The sequence below is a fragment of the Oreochromis niloticus genome, linkage group LG23 (assembly GCF_001858045.2).
Source record: "Oreochromis niloticus isolate F11D_XX linkage group LG23, O_niloticus_UMD_NMBU, whole genome shotgun sequence".
NCBI lineage: Eukaryota > Metazoa > Chordata > Actinopteri > Cichliformes > Cichlidae > Oreochromis > Oreochromis niloticus.
In genome coordinates, this window is record NC_031986.2 from 35991010 (window position 1) to 36014257 (window position 23248).

Consider the following 23248-nt stretch of genomic DNA (forward strand, 5'->3'; position numbering starts at 1 on the left):
TTACAATTTCCTGTCAAGAAGAAAGAACAGAAACATGTTTTTTAGTTCTGACTTAATCTCTGTGTGTCTTAGTAATAAAAACGGATTTTAACATCTGATAAATACCGCAGCTTCTCATTGACTGCCGAGCTGATCACATGACCGATTGCGTCCAGCTGTCTTCAAGCTGCTACTGTTTTTTTTTGCTGTTATGTCTGGTTTGAAAACCTCAAGTCAGCATCATTGTCCCAGCTCACCAGCTGTCACCTGTCCAAATGACTGTTGTCCAGCCAGTCTACAAAACATCTGTGAGACAAAATGGAGTCCTTACACATCTGTATCAGCACACCTGTACGGATGCTGTTTGTTGATTTGAGCTCTGTGTTCAGCACCATATTTCCCAACAAACTTGTTAATAAAGTAACCGCTAGAACTATTCACTGAGCACATGGATCATAGATAGGCCCAGAATGCCAGGATGGGAGGCCACACCTTATTAACCCTAATCCTGAGCACAGGTGTGCCACACAGGTGCATCTTTAGTCCTGTCCTCTGCCTTCCATTCACTCCGATGTGCTTTACTTTATGTAGCTTTTTGGTAAAACAATACATTTTACATTTGAAGATAAAGCTGACATGCTAATGGACTAGCCATTACAGAAATATAACAAAAACACTGTTAGCTGTGCTATAAAGCTCACACTGTGTGCTGGGCTAATAAAGCGCTGTAAATTAGAGATGGGCAGATTGATCCAAATATCAGTATTATCGATACCAATGGGGGTATTGATATCAGACTGATACCAGCGATATAGGATTGTTACTTTATTAAGTAGAGGTTACGTTTAGTATGTGGCACAACTAAATAAATTATTTTTTTGAAAATGAGGAGATATATCTCAACTATCTTGAACTATGATAAACAGCTGAACCTTCACATCTATTTTATTTACAGCCTATAGCACATTTAAACAACACGTGATGACCCAAAGTGCCTTAAAGACATTCCAGATCTCAAAAAACACAGTTTCAGAATGCATGAAAAGCTGAAAGGTGTGTTTTATTGTGTTAACTAATTATTTGGGAAAGTGAAAATCACAATGAAATTGATGATGATCCATCACATAAATCATGACACACTGCTCTCACTTACATAAGGTGCCTTTATAAGTTAAAAATGTTGGTATCGGTAAAATTTGAGAAATTCTTTTTACGTTTCAAAAAAAAAAAAAAAAAAAAAAAAAAACTCCAGTAAACATCAGGATTACAAACCATCCCAAGGTTTAAATCAACCAACACCTGAGGCAAGCTGTGTAACACCTGCAGGGCGATGTCATGAAAAGGCAAAGACCCTCACACATTACCGCAAATATATGAATGATTATTCAGAACAGTCTGAACAAAGAAAAGAATAAAATCAACCATAATTAGACCGATTAGGCTGGACATGTAGTCATACGCTTATGGACAAGATAAAAAAAATCATAATTTAAAACCATATAAAATAACCTGGTATCTCAGCAGTTAGTACAGCAACATCTACAGATTTATCACCACAAAAAGAAATGGATGATCTGTTTGACGAATCTGTTTCTTATATTTTTATATTTTTGCAATTAAGAACATAAACAAATCCATAATTTTCTGATCGCTTTATTTTGAAAAGGTACAGCTCCTTAGTAACTTCCTACCATTGCTTCAGGGCTGATGGTGATTGGTTCCTGCTGACCAGGAGAGTCTGACTAACATCATCATCCAAAACCAGAACTGGTCAGATCCAGTTCAGACCGGCAGGATGTTCAGGTACACGCCTCCCTGGCAGGTTCTGTGTCACAGTCTGGACCAGGAGACGAAGGTGAGACACGCACTTTCTGTCCCCAGGGTCAGAGGTCATTCTACTTCTTATTGTGTTACAGAAGCTGCAGTTCAGCTGAGGGGGGCAGCAGAGGGTGCTCTAACGAGCAGGAGTTAAGCCTTCAGTTTTATGATCCAGCGTCGATCATAAGCTGAGGCCACTCTCCTGTCCTTCAGCGTCTCTACGTCTTACCATAAAACACTCACAGGGTGCTACTGCTTGTTAGGAGTATCATTAAAGGCCGGCAGAAGAAGAAACAGCTTAGATGCTGAAGTGTTGTGAGGTGTTCTTGTTAGGTTTCCCCACAGGAACATCTGAGAGGATTCAGACAGGAAGCTGTGATCAAAAACACAAACATCACACTGGTCTCTGGGGGCGGGACATTGCTTTAGGGGTGGGGCCTGTGAGTGGGCATTCAGTGACCTTTAGCACATCAGTCAGTCACTCTTCAGGCTGTGCAGCAGGCAGAAAACTGATCAGAGGTAAGAAATCAGCTCAGATCTACCTTTACACGATCAATCGGACCTGTAATCAGTAACATCTGTAATCAATAACATCTGTAATTAATGATATTTATAATCATTGATTAGTGATGAGACTGGGAGAGCCACTTTTCTGAATCCAAGGTGTGAAGAAGAGTTTGTATTGAATACTGCTGCTAAATTATTATTAGTTATTGATCATCACATGACCAGGATTTGGTTACTTCATGAAAGCACCCGAAACGCAAAGTTTTACAGCCCTGCCCCCCGAGGATCAATTTCTGGGTCTCTGGGTGGTCTCCAAACTGTCGGACATGTTATCAGGTGACAGCAGCGGCTCGTCTGCAGGAGGAGCTGCTTATCAGGCGTTCTCAGACAGGAGGGTGCTCTGAGGCCGCTGCTGTCTGGAACACTCCAGGAATCAGTGGAGTGTCATCTGGGGCTCGTGTTTGGCTGGTGGAGTTCTGGACAAACAGGTGAAACAAGACTTAGACCTGGGAATAAAATAACAGGCCCGGGGCCCAGAAGAGGCCGTCTGAAAGGCTGGTCTGTTCCAGTGGCGTGACGGAGTAAAAGTTCGTAGATGCCCATATAACTGCCCACAGGGGTATCAGAGCAGCTGCTGTGTGCTGAAGTGATTTCTGAAGCTCCTTCAGCGGTGCTAAGGTGTGAGGAGGCGGGAGGATAAAGAGTTTCCTGACAGCAGGAAATGCTGTAATGGCAAAGAGGAAGAAGAAATGTTGTCTATGAGCACCTCACAGTGTTTCCAGCCTGCACAGACTGAAGATTATAGATGGCCGTCACTGCAGGTCTGAGTCCAGCTCAAACTCAGACTCAGCTCAAAGAAACAGAGGTCCATTTCTGTGACAGGTGAGGAGCACACCTGACCTGTTGTCCTGCAATCAGGTGTGTGTGTACCTGTAACCCTGGCATGCTCAGCTGATTGGTGGCGCCTCTGAGCCGCAGTTCTCCGTGCTAACAGGCCTTTTTACAACTTTGTCAGCTTTTGAACTTTGAACTGCCGCAGGTTTATGACCCTCTGACCTCCACCTTTATCCGAGCAGCTCTGATTTCTACATGCCAATGAACTTTATCTGTTTTATATCCCATGGTGGATTAATTATTAGAGTTCATGACCAAAGACGAGCTGCCTTCCCGTAAACGGTCACATGACTTCAGTCTGTCTTTTACGAGAGTCGCTGTAAACATTATCACTTACCCATCATTCCTTGGATTCAGTTAAACTTCATCCATAAAAACTCAGCTGCTGATCCCAGTTCAGGTCAGACCTGCCGCAGTCAAACATGTGCACCAGGGGCCTGAACCAGCCCCCCAGCTGGATAAATCCAGCAAACTTAGTGACTGTACAGAGAAAACTACAGGAAGTCATTAGTGGATCGGTTCTGCTTCTCCTCATTTCCTGTCTGTGTCTCGTGTTTAGTGACAGCGTTCATATAAAACACATTCCTAATTATGAGGTCAACGAGTCCTTGTCACCCCAAAGCTCAGAATTTGCTCTGAGGTTTATGGATTTGATAAACTTCTTTAAGTGGTCACAGCAGCTCCACCCAACTGCTCCATCAGGTTTGACATTTTCTATATCTCTTCTGTTCAAGAACATGTTCCAGTCTGACTCCAGAGTTTCCGCTAAGCTAATGGTAACAGGTCTGCTGTGACCTCCTGTCTCAGCTTCCGGCTCCATGATTGGTTGGATCCGAGTCTTTTCGACCCTTATGTTGACTGAGGAAACCATTGTTGTGATTTGGCACTATATAGATAAAACTGAGTTGAACTGGATGTTTCCAATGCAACCAATCAGCCCTCCATATTGATTCCTTTTACTAGAGAAACTGTCCTGTCCCTATTGCTGTCCTCTGTGGTTGCCACAGTAACCATTCTCTCCTCCCTGTTGTTTCAGAGACTTTCGGCGGGCAACAATCAGGATGTTTTGACTTTTCCAACATCTCAGTCATCGAGTTCTGTTCATCACCATCTGTCAGAACATCTGTCACATGCTGGCTCTGCCACACCACCTGCAGCCATGGACAGCACTCCAAAGAATTGGGTTTTAAAGCCTCTGTCCCCCACGCTCCAACCATCAGACCTACGCACCATTGCTGGACCAGCCCCAGGTCCAAATGACCTGGACGCCGCCTTTAGGAGCATCTCTGTTTCACACAGTCAGCCTTGCGTAATCGTCTCCTCCCAGCAGGACGACGAGTCTCAGGATGTTGTGGTTCAGGCCCGGCAGATTACCGTGTCGCCTGATGGGGTAAACTCCAGTGACGAGTGGCAACCCAGCAGTCCCAGCAGTCCTGGCAGCAGCTCAGGCTCTCATTGTGGGTTTTACTCCTTTGTGGAAGATCCAGGAAGCCCTGAAGCTGAGCAGAATGAAGCCTGGATGGTCTCACCCCAGCGCCAGGCTATGCTGGCCACCCTGAAGCAAGAGAAGGGCTTCAAACTACAGACCTACACAAGCAGCAAGAAGCCAGAGAGTCTATTCTCAGAGAGCAACGGAGACCTGCAGTACAAGGTTGATGCAAACAACGGAATCAGAGTGGTTGGTGAGGAAGAGGAGAAGGAGCTTCGCAAAGAGATCATTCGTACCCAAGCCCCCAAGAAGAGTGCTGGGTTTCAGGACCGGCTGAGCTCCCAGGAGGACCTGAACCTGTCTACAAACAAACTGATAGAAGGTTTCAGTTTAAGCTACAAGCCAGTCGGTTCCAGACCAGAACCCCCTCGTCCCACTGAGCCCGGAACCATCGACAAGGAGCAGATCAACTTCAACACAGTCCGACAACAGTTTCTGAAGTTGGAGCAGGACCGGCTGAAAGCTCCGTCCAGTCCTCTGAAGTCCCCAAGAACACACCTGAGGTCATATTTGTGGCAAGATCTTGATGTAACCACACCAAAGAAGGTGGAGACAAGTAACAATGCAACACAGTTTAAAGCACCTGAAGAAGACGAAGCATATCGGCAGAAGAAGGTGACAGTGTTCCACACTGAGGAACGTTTGAGCAGGCAAAGCAGCGTGTTTGATGACCTGGACTCTGGACTGGAGGAGCTATCAGGGGAGGTGGGTGGTGGCTACGTCAGCGATGATGGGGTGTTCAACGATAACGTACAGCAGCTAAACAGACCCATCAAGTCCACTAGTGCTTGTGAGACCCCAATTGAACGGGAGATTCGGTTAATCCAGGAACGTGAGGAGAACCTGCGCCGCTCTCGAGGCCTGAAGCTTAGTGACAGTTGGGGGCAGATGGTTGAGATCAAAACCAAACGCTTACAGCCACGACCAGCACCAATCAAAATCAAAGAGAAGACTCGAGTGAGCTTCATCGTCCAGGGAGAGGTCAAAAATGAGAACCAGAGTAAGCTTGATCCTTCTCAGGAGATCGAAGAGACTAGAAGTCAGTCAGAGCCAGGAAACAAGGACAGATGGACAGAGGAGAGCAGCCAGCCTGAGTCTGAAACAGGCGAAGTCTTTCCATCTCCTTGCTGTCCTCATCGACACCCTGAAGAACAAAAACAGATGAGCCCGGTTCCCTCTTCCTTGATTGAGATAGACTCTGGGGTCCAGGACAGAAGACGTCTCGACCAGGATCAAGTGTTTTCCTTTTCCTCTACTTCCTCCCCAGCATTGACACCTCAAAGTGAAACAGCCCTTCAGCCCTGGAGGGAGAGCCTGAAGTCCACTGGCCTGCAGTATAGAGGAAGAGGAGCCCCAGACTTCATTGAGAAGGAAATTGAGGAGGCTCTGAGAAGGGAGCAGGAGCTGAGGGAGTCCAGGGAGGAAGCCAAACAGCAGCTGTTCTCTCCAGCTCCTCTGGTGGAACAAGCGACCCAGATGGCCGTCAGTCAGTTCTACCCGCCGATAAAAACAGGTACGTACTGTTGACCTGATCACAGCAAACTCAAAGTGCCCCATAACTCTCAATGTCAGTTTGTTCTGACAGTCCAATCACGTCTAAACGTTCTTTGATGTTTCCAGACCTCATTAGATTTTAGTCCTTCGATATCTCAGGAAAGACTCCATATAAATTTCAGCTTAGGACCAAATATGATTTTTGAGGCTGTTTTCAGGTCAAAGTTCACCACTCCGGTAGGAACAGGGCTTGGCTGTTACTCAGTAATCTTTGAAGGAAAACTATTTTCACCTGTTTGTAACCAACCACATATCTTCTTCCTGTCATTCACTGTCGAAACAACCAATAGTATGTTAGCTAGGTTTAGAAGATGGAAGAGAAGCTTTGGGCCCATATTGCATAGTGAAAGAGTCCATGTTAACTCGACCCACACCAAACCACGACTGCAAAACAGAGCCTGCACTTTGGTTTGTGAGTTTATTGTCCAGTGTTGACACTATCACACCTCTCCGAGGCCCAATGTTCACCAAGTATCAGAAACAGGACTGAACCTACCCAATCACATCGGAGTGACTCATGGGAGAATTTGCTGACTCAGTGTTTCAGAGGTGTTTATGAGTCTGAACAGAGGCACCCCCCAGCAGGCCTGGACTCAAACCCGGTTCCTTCTCAGAGTCCACACCAGCACTCAGTCTGAAGGAAAAACTAATCACACTATGACATCATAAAAACTCTGACACGAGATGGTGGCCATGTTTGGTCAAACTCTAACCTTCACCGGCCTTATTAAACCCATGTAACACTGTTGTTGGTCCGATGGTGTCCGAGTGACACATCAGGTGTGTTTGACGCATCAGGTGCAGCAGTAAAACCTCCCAGGAGGCCCACATTGCACCCTGCTGTCCTTCACGTTCAACTCGAGACACTAAAATGCGCTTGGTTAGGTTTAGGAAAAGGTTTGGGTTGAAATATGCTGTTTCACAGTAACCCTGCTCTGTTGCATTAAATGATTATGTTTCGGGACGATGTGTGCAGCAGTCACAGTGACTGACTGAAGGTTAAACACATCTCATCACTGTTAGTTTAAATTAATCAGCAGGTTTAAAAGTCAAATATGTGGAAATGTCCACAAAGCCAAACAGTAACCCATAACCATATTTGCACTTGGCTGTTCTCAGATGTTCTTCAAAAGAACTATTTAAAGCTTTATTCAAACAGAGCAAAGACAACAAATGAAGTGGTAAAAAAAAAAAAAAAAATACACACAAAGAAAAGCTGTGAAAGAAAAGCTATTCTAAGCCCATGTAAAAAAAAATTTGAGCGCAGGTAAAAAATTTTTTTACAAGTGTTGTATTTTGAGGAGAAATTTATTTTGACCAAAGAAAAGCTATATTTTGAGCGAACAAAATTCATTGCTGCGTGCAAAAAATGTATTTCAGTGTTTGCTATTATCCATATAAACACACAGTAACAGCCCCTCTTGCTCAGTTTTTGCATTTGCTCTTGCTCAGATCTCTGCAGACCTGTTCACAGTGTGTCGCTTGCACTCTCAACATCTCTGCTCCCTGTGTGTTCAACTCTTTCTGTACACCGTTATATTTGTGCCACAAAACCAACGAATCACAGACTTGGATGCAAAACCTTCTGATTGGCTGTTTTGGTCCCTCTTTAGTCTCTCTTTGCTCACTCAAATTTAGTTTTTCTTTGCTCAAAATAAATTTCTCCTCAAAAGAAGAAACACTTTTGCAACACTTGTACTTGCAAACTTTCTTTTTACGTGTGCTCAGAATAGTGGCACAAAAATAACGCCATACTGCTGCTGTGATCAGATTTTCACAAGCAACTTTTACTAACAGGGTTTTTTTTTTGTTTATAAGCACCCAGTTTGTGATGTTCTGACTAACAACTAACAAGTGACTAACAACAGGTGATGCTGAGGGGGAAACCTTCAAAATAAAAGACCCAGAGATCAGAGCAGAGAGACAGAGTGCTGCTGCAGGTTTAAATGTCTGTGGAATCCACTGAAGGAGTGTGAAAATGATCTGCAGGAAGGAAGGTAAACTTGTTACATAAAAATCAGAGAATGAGTAACTCAACGAAAGAAACGATCAAAGTACAGCGGAGCACCGAGATCCACTTCAGTCAATCAGTAACAGCTGCTCCAAAGCCACACACACACTCGCTCATCAGAGCAGACGACCAATCAGCACATTCTGTTATCTAGAGAATCCATGCTGGGAAACATTGCAGCAGTGCAATCTTAAGAATCCCTGTCTCACAGCAGACATGATGAGCAGATAAATATGTAGATAAAAGATGGACCCAACCTCTGTGATGTTAATCATTGGTTTATGAACCCCCGGTTTTAACAGTTTCCCTGCATGATCATCATCAGTGTGCATCCTCAGACTGTACAGGTGTATCACACAGACACAGATATCTGCTAACCAGTGCTCAGTAACATCCAGTTATAATACTCAAATCTCACTGCACACCCAAACTGGAGCTTAGACCTGTTGGACTGTGTGTTGGTACAGTAACCTCTCAGCAGCCATACGATTGATCAGATGATGTCATTAAAAATGCTCCAAAATCTCCAACTGCACAAACACGGTGAAGCTAGTGTTACAGGTACCATGTGGCAGCACCTGTAGACAGCTATATATGTGTCCTGCAAGCAGGAAAGAAATGATTTGACAAGGAGACGTAGTTTGTCGTTACGTCTGCCATTATGAGAAAACAGTGCAGACCGCTAACAACAGGCCAAGCCATGGTCTCACACTGACACCTATTGGTACAAAAATTGAGCGGCAGCTACAAATATCCCGGACTAGTTCCCAGGTCTATAGTTAAAACTAGTTAATTTAGGGCATTTTCAAATGAAAATATCACTTACATTGAAAGTAAAATAGCTTAAATATAAATGAATTCACATAAATGTGATCACATGTTAGTGGATATCACACTACCAGACATCTAGTAGCTACAGACACATGGAAGTCTTTGAGGACTTACTCACTGCTCCCTCTGCTGGCCGTTAGAGGAACAACCACAGCTCCACCTTAAAACGATTCCACTGAATATAACTGAAAACTAAAAAGCTCCACCTTAAATGTGTTTCCTGTTTAAAGTTCTGTTTCCATTTAAATAATTAAAAAAAAAACATGATTGGAGGAAACAGCTGCTGTTCAAACACTGATGACATCACAGCGTGTCACATATGACGTCATTCATGATTTCCTCCACGGTGTTTCAGAGAAACCAGCCCGCGTGTCTTCTTCTCGCCCCTCCCTCCGTCTGCCCTCCATCTCCTTCATCACGGCTCGGCCCTGGACCCCCTCCTCTCCCTCTCCCTCCTCCCCCGCGGTGCTCCGGTCGCCCTCACTGACGGTGCGAGGTCTGACGGAGACTCTGCTGCAGGACTTTGAGGAGTATCGAGCCAAACTGAAGCTGGAGGAGAGTGCAGTAAGTAGTTTTGCTCTTTCTGTTTTTTCAGCCTCTTCCTGCTTCAGGAGATGATGAAGATGATCATTTAGAAGTTGTCAATGAAATGATGCTGCACAAATAAAATGGAAGTGAATAAAATAAAAACCAAGGTCCAACAAAGCTGGGTCTGTGTGAACTATAAAACAACCCAGAATGCAACAATCTCTAAATCTATTAAACTAATATATTATTTACTACAGAACACAGAAAACACATAAAATGTTTAACCATGGTAAATGTTTGAATAAAAATATGAGCTCATGTTGAATCTGATGGCAGCAACACATCTGGACAGGTCCATGTTTCCTCTTCCATAACATCAGTCTGTGAGCTGAGGCGAACAGCTGAAGATCACAGAAATCCAATACTGATTTACAGCCTCATCCCTGCGCTCAGATCCACTGAATATGCTGATGATGTCTTATTGTGTAGTTGATGATATGTTCACAGCAAGGACTGTGATTCTGAAACAGGTTGGTGAACCTCTGAGAAGCTCCGCCTCTCTGAGAGGATCTTTTTCCACCTGATCACGTGACCGACCTGCTGCCAGCTCACCTTTGATCTTTTCTTTTGCACTGCCGGACTTTGACACACTTTTACTGCTCCGTCGCAACTTTTAGGTCGAGTCGCTGCTGCCAAATTCCACATGAGCTCAGATTTGTCAGTAAAATGTCTCATTTTGAGTATTTACTGTGTTTTTTGTGCTCTATTGTGGATAAAATATGAGTTTATGGGATTTGCATTTTATTGCATTCTGTTTTTATTTGCAGTTCAACCAGTGTCCTGACTGTTGGAACTGAGGTTTTAAAACTGCACAATAATAACAGAGTCTATTTTTTATTTGTCTGTTTCTTTACAGTACGCAGGAATCCAGCCAGTCGATGAGATCAACAACGAGGTATGGGCTTCTCCTGTAACATTAACCCCTTTACTCCTTGTCTCCTTAACTCCTTGTCGTCTTGGCCTGTTTTCAGGTTGTGGAGTCGACTCGAGTCAATCGACATAAGAACCAGGGAGCTCTGCTCTGGGAGGCCGGACGATTTGCCAACCAGGAGAACCAGTGAGTGTGCCTGACTCCGAAACAGGACTCGACCTCAAGCAGCAGGGCAGGAGATCCTGAAATACAGGACTGAGTTTCTCCTCAAGCTGGGATGCAGTGGTTTCTAAAGACTCTCCAACAGAAATGGCTGTTGCTGATTAGTCCTTGAAGATGACAGCAGTTCCCCTTGTCTAATCAGCAGTCCGTTGGTTAGAGCCTAAAACAGAGACAACGTGTCTGATTCATCTAGAGAAAAAAAAGAGTTCCAGTGTTTATCTGCAGACTTTTAATCTGACACAGCAGCACAGGAAGTTTCTGATTGTTTTCATGATGCATCAAAAATAAAGAATGATTTTTAGTCCTCAAACATTCAGATGGTTCACTGCAAGACACAAACATCTGCCAACAGCTGCAGTATTATAGCAGAATCACAGCGACAGGAAGCTCAGTTTTACCTGCTTTCTGAAAAACACTTGAACAGAGGGTTCTAACTTTCTCCAAAAGATCCAGAAACAGGAAGTGTAGCCAAACAGAGCACGCCAAACCCATCTCTGAAACAAAGGTTCACAATGTGTTTTTAGCAGCATTACCACTAAACCTTCCACACAAAATTAAACAATGATTCTCACTGCTTTAACCACCTAAGACCCGAACTGTTTCATGGCATGCATTTTTAATTTCTCTTTGCTATTTGGGCTGATTGTGACCTGATGAATGTAAAAACAAAGAATTACCAGATTTATTTATTATTTTTTTTTACCTGATTTTTGTTTATGAGAAAAATGAGATCCACATATGAGGACATTCGTTTTAAATTTTGATAGAAGTGTGGCAATATAATGTCCCCGTAACTGGATATCAGGCCCCTGTAGAGCAAAAGTTTGTATTTTGGTCTAGACAACCCAAAATGTGATGTCCACATATGTGGTCACCGGGTCCTAGGAGGTTAAACTGACGTTTCATTCTAGTTTATTTGTAATTTACCTGCATTTCTGTTTTTTTGGTTTCGTGTTTTGATTTGATGTAAAGCACCTTTGTAGCACCTGTTGTATCCCGACATGTGCTACACAAATACATTTGCTTACTTAAACACACCGACACAGCACAAAACATAAACACAATAACCAAACACACTGTTTGGTTACACTCACCTCATCGTTATACAAACGACCAACAACATCAGAGGGTACCTGGTGACAGCAGAGAGGAAGAACTCTCTTTAATCGGGAAGAAAACCAGGATCAGGGAGGAGGAGACAGGAAAAGAGGACGTGATGTTTCTCAATAAAGTCTTTCTTTACTTCAGCCCACACAAAAACCAACCATATGGACAGCATCCTGCTCTTGATACAACGCAGAAGGTGATCAAAAAACAGAGGATCGAACTCACTCATACAGCAGATCATTGGATCAGACCATAATCTAGCTGTGCATAGGGATGGGTATCCGGTGCCAGGTTCTGACATAAACGGTAGTAACCAGACCGAAAAGCGGCGCCCATTTCGGTGCTTTTTTTTTCTTGAGATGTCATACACTTTGGATTCTAGCCAATCATTTTACCTTTCCAAGGATAGTAGGCAGGCCCAGGTACGTACGTTCTTTTAGTTCTTCTCTGAGTGAGTAGCTTAATGTTGTTCGTGTGTAATTTACATTGAGTAGGCTAACCACGTTATTAAATTAATGCACGTAAGGTGAACTAGCAAAGACCGTCATAGTTACATGCGGCTGTCTTCTTGTTTGATAGAGTGACACCATATATGCCCTATAGCTGCAGGAAAGGCTAACATTGTTATCTTTTTACAAAAATCCCCCCAGCTAAACATGAGAGGTTTTAGGACAAAGTTTGTGTTTTCCATTGTTTAAGCACCGGTTCGAGCACCGTTTAAGCACCGGCACCGTTTCAAAAGTACCGGTTTGGCACCGGTATCGGATAAAACCTAAACGATACCTATCCCTAGCTGTGCACCCAGTGTTGCCAACTCCTCAGTAAGGAAAATCGCTATTGGCTGTCCTAAAAGTCGCCAGAAGTCGCTAAATGACATCATCGCCTAATTTGCATAATTGGTCATGCTAATGTAATTGTAACCTACGTTGCTGGAGAGAGAAATAACATTGTGGAAGAGACATAAAGTGAGTAAAAAACGTCCTAAATGCATTTAGAATTTATTTAGAACAACAAATTAAATTTATTTTAGCAATTATTGTTTTTTTTAAAGTCAGAATTCCAACCCTGCTCCTTTATCCGGTCTTGGACCGGCAAAAAAGACCCGAAATAGGCACTCTGGTGGAGTTACTTTGTGTGTGTGTGTGTTTATAAGTAGTTTTAAACCTCGTGATCCACAAAACAGCATAACAGTAAAAGAAGAACTGACTGCGTTACAGTCAGTGCGGGAGCAGCGGCTTCGCTCATGCGCGATTCATTTGCAGTTCGGACGCATAGGTGTGAACATCGTCTGCCCTGATAGCAGCTGGGGGAGGACTATCCTCCGCCTGTGAGCGCTTTGGTACGGGCGAGGTGCCCACGGCAGCACCCGCTGCTTGTTGAGAGTAAAAGCGATGCCCACTTTCACGTCAAAAAGTCGTGGCTGTAGCTCAGGTGGCAGAGCAGGTCAGCCACTAATCAGAAGGTCGGTGGTTCGATCCCAGGCTGCATCCTGGCTGCATGCCAAATATCCTTGGGCAAGATACTAACCCCATGTTTGCCTACTGGTGGTGGTCAGAGGGCCCGGTGGCGCCTGTGTCCGGCAGCCTCGCCTCTGTCAGTGCGCCCCAGGGCAGCTGTGGCTACAATGTAGCTTGCTATCGCCAGTGTGTGAATGTGTGTGTGACTGGGTGAATGACTGAATGTAGTGTAAAGCGCTTTGGGGTCCTATGGACTAGAAAAGCGCTATACAAATGCAGGCCATAAATAAATCTCCAATAACACCAGAAAAAGTCGCCAGATTTGTCGCTAGTCGCTTTTTAGAAAAAAAGTCGCTAAGGGGGTCTGAAAACTCGCTAAATATAGCGACAAAGTCGCTAAGTTGGCAACACTGTGTGCACCCTGTCAGTGTGAACTCACAGCTAAAGAAAAAGTCACCTGACACCAGATTTAAAATACGTTTCTGGACAGATGAACAAGATGACAATGCATCGAGGTCGGATATTTTTTCAGCTTTAGTTTCCATTATTAAAAACAACAACTAGTAAATACTAGTAAAGGAAACCACAATAAACTAAAATCGATGCAGGTATCTTTTAATTTTTTTTCCGCCTAGAAGACTTCGCTGAGGGCAGAATGTTCCCGGGGATAGAGGAGGGTGTCCGCGGCGCCCGTCAGATTAACAGCCGGTTCGTCGCACAGAGCCGATATCAAACTGATCACAGAGGTTATATCAGTCATCTCACAGACAAACACGTTTATATTACACGTGGCTTAAACGTCTCGCCTTGACGCTGTTTGAGTAGAGCTTCGGGGTGCCGTCAGTGTTTTATAGTCAGGCAGCTGTAGAGGCAGCCGCGGGGTCCCCACATCCTTTTAACAGAGAGCGGTTTGTTTTTAACAGCAGCAAGCAAAAAGCGCTGAATTCAACTCAAGTCTGCTGTTTCGGTGTTTTAATGACCTTAAGTTAATTTTAAACAGCCTTAAAAACAGGAAAAGGAAAACAGCTAATTTTCATTCTCATCTGGGTGACAGGAGCGGAAAACCGTCAGGTGAGCTAACGCTAGCGGCTAGTGCAGCTGCTCATTCACTGTTGTGACTGAGTACTGTGACCATGGTGTTATTTGGCACGGCCTGGGTGAACAGTTTGATGCTCAGTTTGAAAAGGAAGCAGCTGAACTGCTTTAAGTTTGTAAAGACGTTTCATGCAACAGGCTTCTTTAGTTCTACAAATTAAAGTGGAGGGTCCCAGGTGTTTAATCCCCATTGGAGGTGATCCTGAGGGTTACCCACTATTGATCATGTGAGTCAACACAAGAACCAAGGTATGAAAGAAGGTGGGGCTCATTACCATCAATGGGGTTTAATGGTGAAACCACTGTGAGATGTTGCCCCAGCCCATCGTGTGACCTGTTGAGGACACCTGAGCCAAGGTATGGATCTGGGTGGAAATAGTCGGTTTTGTAAACCCCGCCCTCTGTTCAAAGATGTTCGTTCACAGTGGACATAGATGCTTCTTCCACTAACCATCAGTCCTCTCTGTCCGAAATGTGAACATTGGCATCCTCAAAAGAGTGACCTTTGACTTTTAGATGCAGATGTACAGCTGAGTCTCTCTTCTGTGTACAGGTTTGAGCTTTCCTTGCAGCACGGCACTGCACAGCATACACTGTTGTTTAGTTTGTGTCTGAGTGTGTGGCTGGGTCTGAAGTACACTGGGATGCTTCTATGATAAACCTGCTACATACGGGATTACAGTGTTGTTCCCCTTTGTCCTTCTTATTCTCCCTAGTTGGTGTCTGACCTTCTTTTCTGTGCATCTTTGCTGATTTGATGAAAGCCCAGTGGGGACAACCACATGTTTTAAGAGCTTTCTTCTTTACATGTGTGTTCCTTTTCTTTCTTTTGTCCTTCTACTTGTGCTTTGCTTTTTCACATCTCTGTACCAGTGGCTAAGTGTCCCTTTTGAAAGCTTTACTTTCCACTACTTCAGGTAAAGGTGGCACTGGGGAGCCCGTGGCTCATGCATCTGTCTGACACATGTAGTGGTAAGGCAGAGGTCTGATCACTCATGTTCATCTCTGCTCTATCCACACAAACAGGTCAGTAATTGGTGTTTAAGTGATTAGAGCAGCTGACAAGATTAAATCCCTCTGACTGGTCTGCTTTTTAGGTGACGCATCCACCTGGGCTCTAGATTCTTCTTCTGTGGTGGAATCATGGAACTGGCCTATGTGTGTGAGTGGGAGAAGCGTCCGAAGAGCACACACTGCCCTTCCATCCCGCTGGTCTGCTCCTGGTCCTGCAGGAACCTCGTGGCCTTCACCACAGACCTGAAGAGCGAGGACGACGACAAGAGTACACAAATACACACGCACGCGCACACACACACACACAGGCGAACACACAAACACACGCTGAACTTGATGTTCTGTTTTCCAGATGTGAGTCACATGATCCATATCATCGACACTGAGCACCCCTGGGATGTTTTCTCCATCAACTCTGGACACACTGAGGTCATTTCCTGTCTGGAGTGGGACCAATCAGGTGAGACTTCAGTTAAATGTTTTGGAGATGAGCTCAGCTGATTGATTGACTGTTATTGGTCTGGAATCGGATTGGCTATAAGCTGTTCAGACTGTGCAAGCAGGAGAATCTGCTTTTCTCTTGCTTTATGTACAGTACATGTTGCAGTGTCACGTTCTGCTGAGAGAGACAGGAAGTGACGTGTGTGTCTGTGTGTTTGCGCGTGCTGCAGGCTCACGGCTGCTGTCTGCAGACGGCGACGGGCAGATCAAATGCTGGTCGATGTCGGATCACCTGGTGAATAGCTGGGAGAGTGTCCTGTCGAGCTCGCTAGATGGAGACCCCATCATCGCTCTCAGCTGGCTGCACAATGGTGTCAAGCTGGCACTGCACGTGGAGATGGTAATAGCTGCCCACACATGTGCACACACCTGCTGGCTCGTTGCAGTGATAGCTCTGTGTCTTAATACTCACTGAGACCAGTTGAGTAAGCCCTGCCTCCTCTTCTCCTCTTGCTTCAGTCTGGCTCCACAAACTTCGGGGAGAAGTTCTCTCGGGTGAAATTTTCACCGTCCCTAACGCTGTTTGGCGGTAAGCCGATGGAGGGCTGGCTGGCGGTGACAGTGAGTGGTTTGGTGACAGTGTCGCTGCTGAAACCGGGTGGCGCTCTGCTGACGGCGAGCGAGAGCCTGTGCCGGCTGAGAGGGCGCGTGGCGTTGGCCGATATTGCCTTCACCGGAGGAGGGAACATTGTGGTGGCTGCCACAGATGGCAGCAGCTCCTCGCCTGTGCAGTTCTACAAGGTAAGGACCAAAGATGCTGGTGTTACCAAGGGGCTATCACCTCTGATGCTAACCTGACATTTGCTGGCGTCACCAAGGGGCTATCACCTCTGATGCTAACCTGACATTTTACCTTTGGTTGTTTCAGGTGGTGGTCAGCGTGGTGAGTGAGAAATGTCGCATTGACACTGAGCTGCTGCCGTCACTTTTCCTGCGTTGCACCACCGACCCGCTGAGGAGGGAGAAGTACCCCGCTGTCACCCACCTCAAGTTCCTGACCCGGGAGAACTCTGAGCAAGTAAGACCAGTGTGCACAGTCAGATCAATAAGACAAGTGTGGCCATTAAACCCGAGACCACCAGGACCTTCAGAACTCAGAGGAAGTGTGTACTTTTCAGGTTCTGCTGTGTGCGTCCAATCAGAACGGCAGCATCGTGGAGTGCTGGTCTCTGAGGAAGGAGGGACTTCCTGTCAATAATATCTTCCAGCACCGTTCGCCAGTGGGTAAGAAGACCCAGCACCAGCAGGAAGTGATGTAACAGCCAGCTAATGGTTGACATAGTAACAAGAGGCTTTAAGAATCAGACTGTGTGTGTGTGAGTTCATGACCACTGACCTTTTGTATTTAATGCCCTGACTTTCTTTATTTGACCTCTTCTGACAGTGGGAGAGAAGCAGCCGACCATCCTAAAATGGCGGATCCTGACGACCACCAGCGACCTGGAGCGTGTGTCGGCTGTCGCTCTGCCCAAGCTGCCAATCTCCATCTCCAACACTGACCTGAAGGTGGCGTCAGACACCAAGTTCTGCCCCGGACTCGGTGAGCCTCAGAGCTGGAAATGGCTGGTTGTTCTTCAGGGAGGTGTACACGCGTGCTGCGAAGAACCTTCCTCAAGCTCAGAGTTTCTGTGGTTGAGGTGATCGTTCTCGTGTTGATTTGAAAAAATGGCGGTAGAAGAAGAAATGTGTAGGAGGAAATCAGAGTACTAAATGGGCCAATTGCAGTCATTGTGGGCAGCGCCACTGTGACGTTACATTTTTGGAGGAGGGACTTGTCAGGTTGGAACACACATCAGGCGTTGCATGGCATCAGTGTCTGTTACGGCATAGTGTTTGCTCACAGCATTGGTGGGAGGAGCCACAGACAGTGACCTCATTGTAATGTCACTGTGTTTAGTTTACCTGGTGAACTTTATTTTGGGGCATTACCAAATCTTAAACTGCAATGCTTGTTCTGGACCATCAGGTCTGACACCCTGCTGACCCCTGAAGTTAAAGGTTGGTCTGGCTTCCTTTAAAGATGGCGGCAGGACTTTGTTGTAACCGTCTCATGTCATTGTGGTTTCAGGTCTGGCTCTGGCATTTCATGATGGCAGCATCCACATCCTGCACCGCCTCTCCCTCCACACCATGGGCGTGTTCTACGGCGCCTCCTCGGCACAGCGCCCTGGAGATGAGTCGGCCATCAAGCGCCAGAGAACCGCCGGCCCCGCCGTCCACTTCAAGGCCCTGCAGTTCTCCTGGACCTCATTGGCTCTGGCTGGAGTTGACAACCATGGCAAGGTGAGGACACACAGCTGGGTTCTGGTTCAGCCCAGATCAATAAAACGCCACACGTTAACAATCAGAGATCAGATTGATCGGTATGGTTTCTTATCGATCGATTAATTTAGCAGAGAAACGGTTTCCTCGGGAATCCTGACATCTCTGTAACCTACAAGACTTGTGTGTGAAGTAACTCACTCAGGTAGATGAGAAATGTGAAATAAGAAATTTGAAAGCAAAACAACCAAATAAGGTCTCCAGAGAGTGAGCCGAGGACAAGTCGATTGACATCTGGACAGTTGCTGCTTTGAATTGTTCTGAAATCTAATTCTAATCTGTTTGTTTGTTCTCTCGTCAGCTCCACATGCTGCGTGTATCGCCCTCTATGGGCCAGGTGCTGGAGATGAACACGACGCTGCGTCACCTGCTGTTCCTGCTGGAGTACTGCATGGTGACGGGTTACGACTGGTGGGACGTGCTGCTGCACGTGCAGCCCAGCATGGTGCACAACCTGGTGGAGAAGCTGCACGAAGAGTACATGAGGCAGAACCAGGCGCTGCAGCAGGTCAGCAAAGCATGCTGGGAGAAAACCACAAGGCCAGTTCTTTAAGTGATGACATATTAACCCTGCTTCTGGGTCCAAACTACTCTCTGTTTATTAAGGCTGTTGTGTTTTTAACATGTTTTATTTCTATTTAATCTCAACAAGACCCTAAAAACAGTCAGTGATCACTGTCGGCCTCTCTCGGTTTTTATTACTGCTATTCATTTTAAAGCTCAGTTTTTAAAACCTTACTATGTAACTACAGTCCAGCCCCTGCAGCAGTATGTTAATGACTAACCTCGTATTGTGGATGGATTATCTTAGTAGTTCTCCTGACTGAAGTTTGGTCCATTTACAGCATCTTTTTTTCTGCCATTCCAATACATTTGCCCCTAACCATTGGGAAGCTGCGGGTTAACTTTTATCAAGTGGAGAAAAAAAAGTTAGCATTCATCCTCCAGCTTCACTCTGCTAATTTGTTTATATTACGCTAACTGTAGCTATGTAGCACATCATTATATACCAGCTAGCCCAACCTCAGTAACCCTACAAACGTCGTTTCTGTCTTGTTCTTCATGTTCTGCTTCATGAATCAGGAAAATTCAGTGACTGAACAGGGCTGAAGCTGTTAGCACTCATCAGCTTTACAGGCAGAATCACAGTAGCAGGTTTTTATCAGACTACAGGAAGTAGTCCCTGTGGTTAGAACCAGGCGGCACATGTGTTTTAAAAAAAAAAAAAAAAAAAAAAAATTGTCTTAAATTTGGTCTGGACGAGCAGTGAAACGTTTGTAGATGGAGGAACATGAAGAGGAGGCAATTTGCGCTCACACTCTTTAGAAACCCAACCGTGCGTACTCTTCCTCTGCACCTGGACAGGGTGCTGTAAGAATGCTATCAGCGTTATTAAATAAAGTCCCAGTAATTATTTACCATTAATTTGAAAATGCAGGACAGGTGAGATGATGAAAGTCAGCAGAACGCAGGAAGGGGTGTTTCTGATGTTTCTGGCTCGAAGACTTCCCCTCTGCCATTCTCTGCTTCAGGTTCTGGCGACACGCATTGTGGCAGTGAAGGCATCTCTCTGTAAACTCTCCACGGCGACAGCGGCTCGAGCGTGTGACTTCCATGCCAAGCTGCTGCTTATCGCTATCAGCTCCACCCTCAAGTCTCTGCTGAGGCCTCATGTCCTCAACACGCCGGACAAGAGTCCTGGAGACCGACTGACAGAGATCTGCGCCAAAAACACAGACACAGGTGAGACCGCAGGTGGCGTGGGTGACCCGTCATGTGTGGGTGGTGGCTGATGGCTCCATGTCTCCTCAGATATCGATAAGGTGATGATCAACCTGAAGACGGAGGAGTTTGTACTGGATGGTCCTCCTCTGCAGTCTCTGCAGCAGCTCATCCAGTGGGTGGGAGACTTCGTCCTGTACCTGCTCGCCAACCTGCCCAACCAGGTAAGTGAAGTCGGGTGGCGATGCACACACCTTATTCCAGGTTAGGAGGAGTGACTCGGAACCATTCCAATGAAACAAAAGCTGTAAGCAGATGTAGATCACTCAGTTCGTCTCCAGGAAGCAGAACTCACTAGAATTCATCATGTTTGGCTGATGACCTCTGACCCCGCGTTTATGTATGCTGCTCTCATAGGGCTCTATGGTCCGGCCCGGGTTTGGCTTCATGCGGGACGGGGCGTCTCTGGGGATGCTGAGGGAGATGCTGGTGATGATCCGGATCTGGGGTCTGCTGAAGCCCGGCTGTCTGCCCACCTTCACCGCCACGTCGGACACCCAGGACAGCATGCTGCTGCTCTTCAGGCTGCTCACCAAGCTGTGGCTCTGCTGTAAGCAACACACTCTGGGTCAGGACCGGGCCGGTTTATCTGACCTCAGGTCCTCTCACGTTCAGTCAAAGGTTATCAGCTTTAATCTGAGGTTTTGGGTTAGTCTTCCCTCAATCATGGTTGTTTAAAGTGAATCAGCTCAAAGGTGTGCAGGTGATTCCAGGTGTTGTTGAAGGAGCCGTGAGTGAAACGGGAAGTCCTCGACTGCAAACACCATGCAGTTCCATCAGCAGTTTTGAGAGAAGGAAGCGTCCAGCAAAGAGAGGAAAACATCTAATCGTCCATGTGTAGCGTAGAGAGAACTGGATGAAAGCCTCCATCAGCCTCAGAGCAGATCAGACTAGAATGGGACGGGCCATCACTCACCACCACGTGCAAATTGTTCTTAATTAATTTACTGTTTGTTTTTGTTGGGGGGGGTTTTCACATGGAAATAAACAGATCTGACCAATCTGATCAATGCGTTTGGCAACAGGTGTTCTGTAGGTAGAACTGACAGTGAGATGGAAACGGTAAATATTCCTGAGCTCAGACTCACAGCTAGCTGCTGCTACAGGTCAGTCGTCACTCTGGAAGGATTCCTCAGATTGCTCCACTGATTCCTGAAATATGAAATCCTCCCTGCTGCTCCTGAGACTTGGATGAACATCTGGACCATACAAGTGATGCACAGAGGAGAAGAAATAAAAACACCTACCTTGTGGGAAATTTAAAAAGGAAAAAAAAAAAAAAAAAAAAAAGGGGTCAACACTTCCAACCTGCTCCATAAAGCTGAAAGTAGCTTAGCCTTTTTTGTAAGTTTATAGATTTATGACTGCGTTGATCCAGTATTATTAAACAGTTTAAATCTCCCCAGGATCAATTTCTGTGATTTCAAATCTGAACTCAACAAGATTTTCTCTAAACTTATCATCCCAGTTTGAGGCATGACCAGAACCACAGACGTGTGGCGTGTGCTCTTCGTCACCATCAACTTCACCTGAGCCCTGAAAACAATTGTCCTGCTGAGCTCCGCACGAGAGAAGCATGAACTCAGGTCAAAGAGAGGCTGAAGCAGTTTTCAGCTGTCACCACTACTAAACAGTTTCCCATTTTCTGTCACTCAGCACGGGATGATGGCGCCCCCCAGGACCCCGACGACAGTCTGATTGACGAGTGCTGCCTGCTGCCGAGCCAGCTGCTGGTGCCCAGCATGGACTGGCTGCCCGTCAACGACGGCGTGATGGTGAAGCTCCAGGGCAAGCACCCACTTAGGCTGCAGTTTGGCAAGGCCTCGTCCCTGCCCAGCAACGCCCCGCCCACACCTCTGGAGGTGTTCAACAGGTAATGCACACCTGAGCCTGCAGCTTTCAATAACTGCCGTTTCCCTTCGAACCTACTCGTGTCGGCTCGGTTTTTACGATTTTCCATTAGGTGGTAGTACCTGGTACTAGGTACTAATTCAGTACCCACTGGCCAGGGTTCCAAGCGATCTCAGGTGTCAGCAGCCTGCATGCCACCAATTGGCTAGTCAGTGGCATCACTCGATGAGTCATGAGAGCGTCTCCTTTATGAAAATCAAAACCGCCGTTTTTGAAACCCGGCATTGAGGAACACGGCTGCACAAAGAACAACGCCACAGACCGAGCAGCAGATACACCATCGCCTCCACGTCTTCCTCTGTTCATGTCACATGCTAATGATGTCACAGGACTTTCAGCCGAGTTCCTATAACAACCCCACACACATTATGTGTGTGTTTCTGTGTGTGCTCGCAGGACTCCTGGCTCTCAGAGAATGGATAACCTGCGTTGTGTTCACATGGGCGTCTGTCCCACCGAGGAGAGCAAAGCCTGCACAAGGTGAGTCCATGGGAAGTGATGTCACATATTCCACTTTCATGATGACACCACTATGCTCCGCCTCTTTCAGGTGCGGCTGTGTGACCATGCTCCGTTCGCCCAACAAGACAAACGCCATGAAGCAATGGGAGCAGCGCTGGATTAAGAACTGTCTGTGTGGTGGTCTGTGGAGGAGGATCCCACCCACGTTCACCTGAAGTGGTGACACTTCACCACCTGTTGTTGTGGAGCTTATTCACATCCCAAACCTATTGACCAATCAGGTTCCTGAAAATGGTCTTTAATATCCAGCTCAGAACCGGCTTCATGAGACCAGGTTCTGTGTGAGGCACAGGGACTGAATCCAGTTCCGATTTATCGTCGGAGTTGCACTTTGTACATAAACAGCATTTTTCTAATAAAGCCAACCAAACTGAACGAGGTGTTTCTGTTTTTGTGTCCAAACACCTGAGAACGCTGGTTCGTCCATGTCACACCACACTGATGGAACAAATGGGTCATCGGGTGTTTCCATGGGAACAGAAGTGATGCTGCAGAAAGTGTCAGGTGGGTTCATCGTGTACATAACGTCTTTAAGGGAGAAATTACTTTACAGACATCTGTGGTTTCTCTCAGCTGATCATAACCACCTGTCAGGTGACGCACTGAGCACCCGCGTCTGCCCATCACTCTGCTTGGTAGAGATGCATCAATCAGAGAGAAAGAGATTCTTTCAGTCATGTTTATCATCCAGCTCATTTCCAGCTGCAGGAAAAATAGGACAATACAGTTTAAAGTCTCTCTCTCACTCAACTCTCTCACACACACATACACAG

General features: G+C 46.0%; 2 protein-coding genes and 1 long non-coding RNA gene across 7 annotated transcripts; 2 read left to right on the forward strand and 1 right to left on the reverse strand.

Moving 5' to 3' along the window:
• Positions 1-1685: 1685 nt before the first annotated feature.
• On the forward strand, positions 1686-11072 carry misp (mitotic spindle positioning). 3 transcript variants are annotated; one of them, XM_013275066.2, is made up of 5 exons: positions 1686-1834; positions 4235-6200; positions 9439-9647; positions 10528-10566; positions 10643-11072. In XM_013275066.2, the coding sequence occupies exons 1-5, from the start codon at positions 1775-1777 to the stop codon at positions 10730-10732; spliced, it is 2364 nt and encodes a 787-aa protein (XP_013130520.1). In that variant the 5' UTR covers positions 1686-1774; the 3' UTR covers positions 10733-11072. The 3 variants fall into 3 exon arrangements, with proteins under 3 accessions (XP_013130520.1, XP_005478841.1, XP_025758433.1); XM_005478784.3 differs by lacking the exon at positions 1686-1834 and adding an exon at positions 2194-2316; XM_025902648.1 differs by lacking the exon at positions 1686-1834 and adding an exon at positions 3750-3900.
• LOC112843715 (uncharacterized) lies at positions 10709-12278 on the reverse strand. Its single transcript, XR_003216182.1, has 2 exons — positions 11859-12278; positions 10709-11258 (listed from the first exon to the last, which is right to left on the reverse strand). It is a non-coding gene; the product is annotated as an uncharacterized LOC112843715 (long non-coding RNA).
• Positions 12279-14036: 1758 nt separating this feature from the next.
• On the forward strand, positions 14037-22850 carry med16 (mediator complex subunit 16). 3 transcript variants are annotated; one of them, XM_005478789.4, is made up of 17 exons: positions 14037-14399; positions 15297-15449; positions 15521-15705; positions 15790-15897; positions 16109-16278; positions 16398-16679; positions 16807-16956; positions 17057-17162; positions 17323-17478; positions 18007-18221; positions 18562-18768; positions 19793-20003; positions 20073-20206; positions 20400-20592; positions 21699-21915; positions 22350-22433; positions 22504-22850. In XM_005478789.4, exons 3-17 carry the CDS (start codon positions 15567-15569, stop codon positions 22628-22630), a joined length of 2499 nt encoding a protein of 832 aa, XP_005478846.1. In that variant the 5' UTR covers positions 14037-14399; positions 15297-15449; positions 15521-15566; the 3' UTR covers positions 22631-22850. The 3 variants fall into 3 exon arrangements, with proteins under 3 accessions (XP_005478846.1, XP_005478845.1, XP_005478844.1); XM_005478788.4 differs by having other exon boundaries at positions 15341-15449; XM_005478787.4 differs by lacking the exon at positions 15297-15449.
• The last annotated feature ends 398 nt before the right edge of the window (positions 22851-23248 follow it).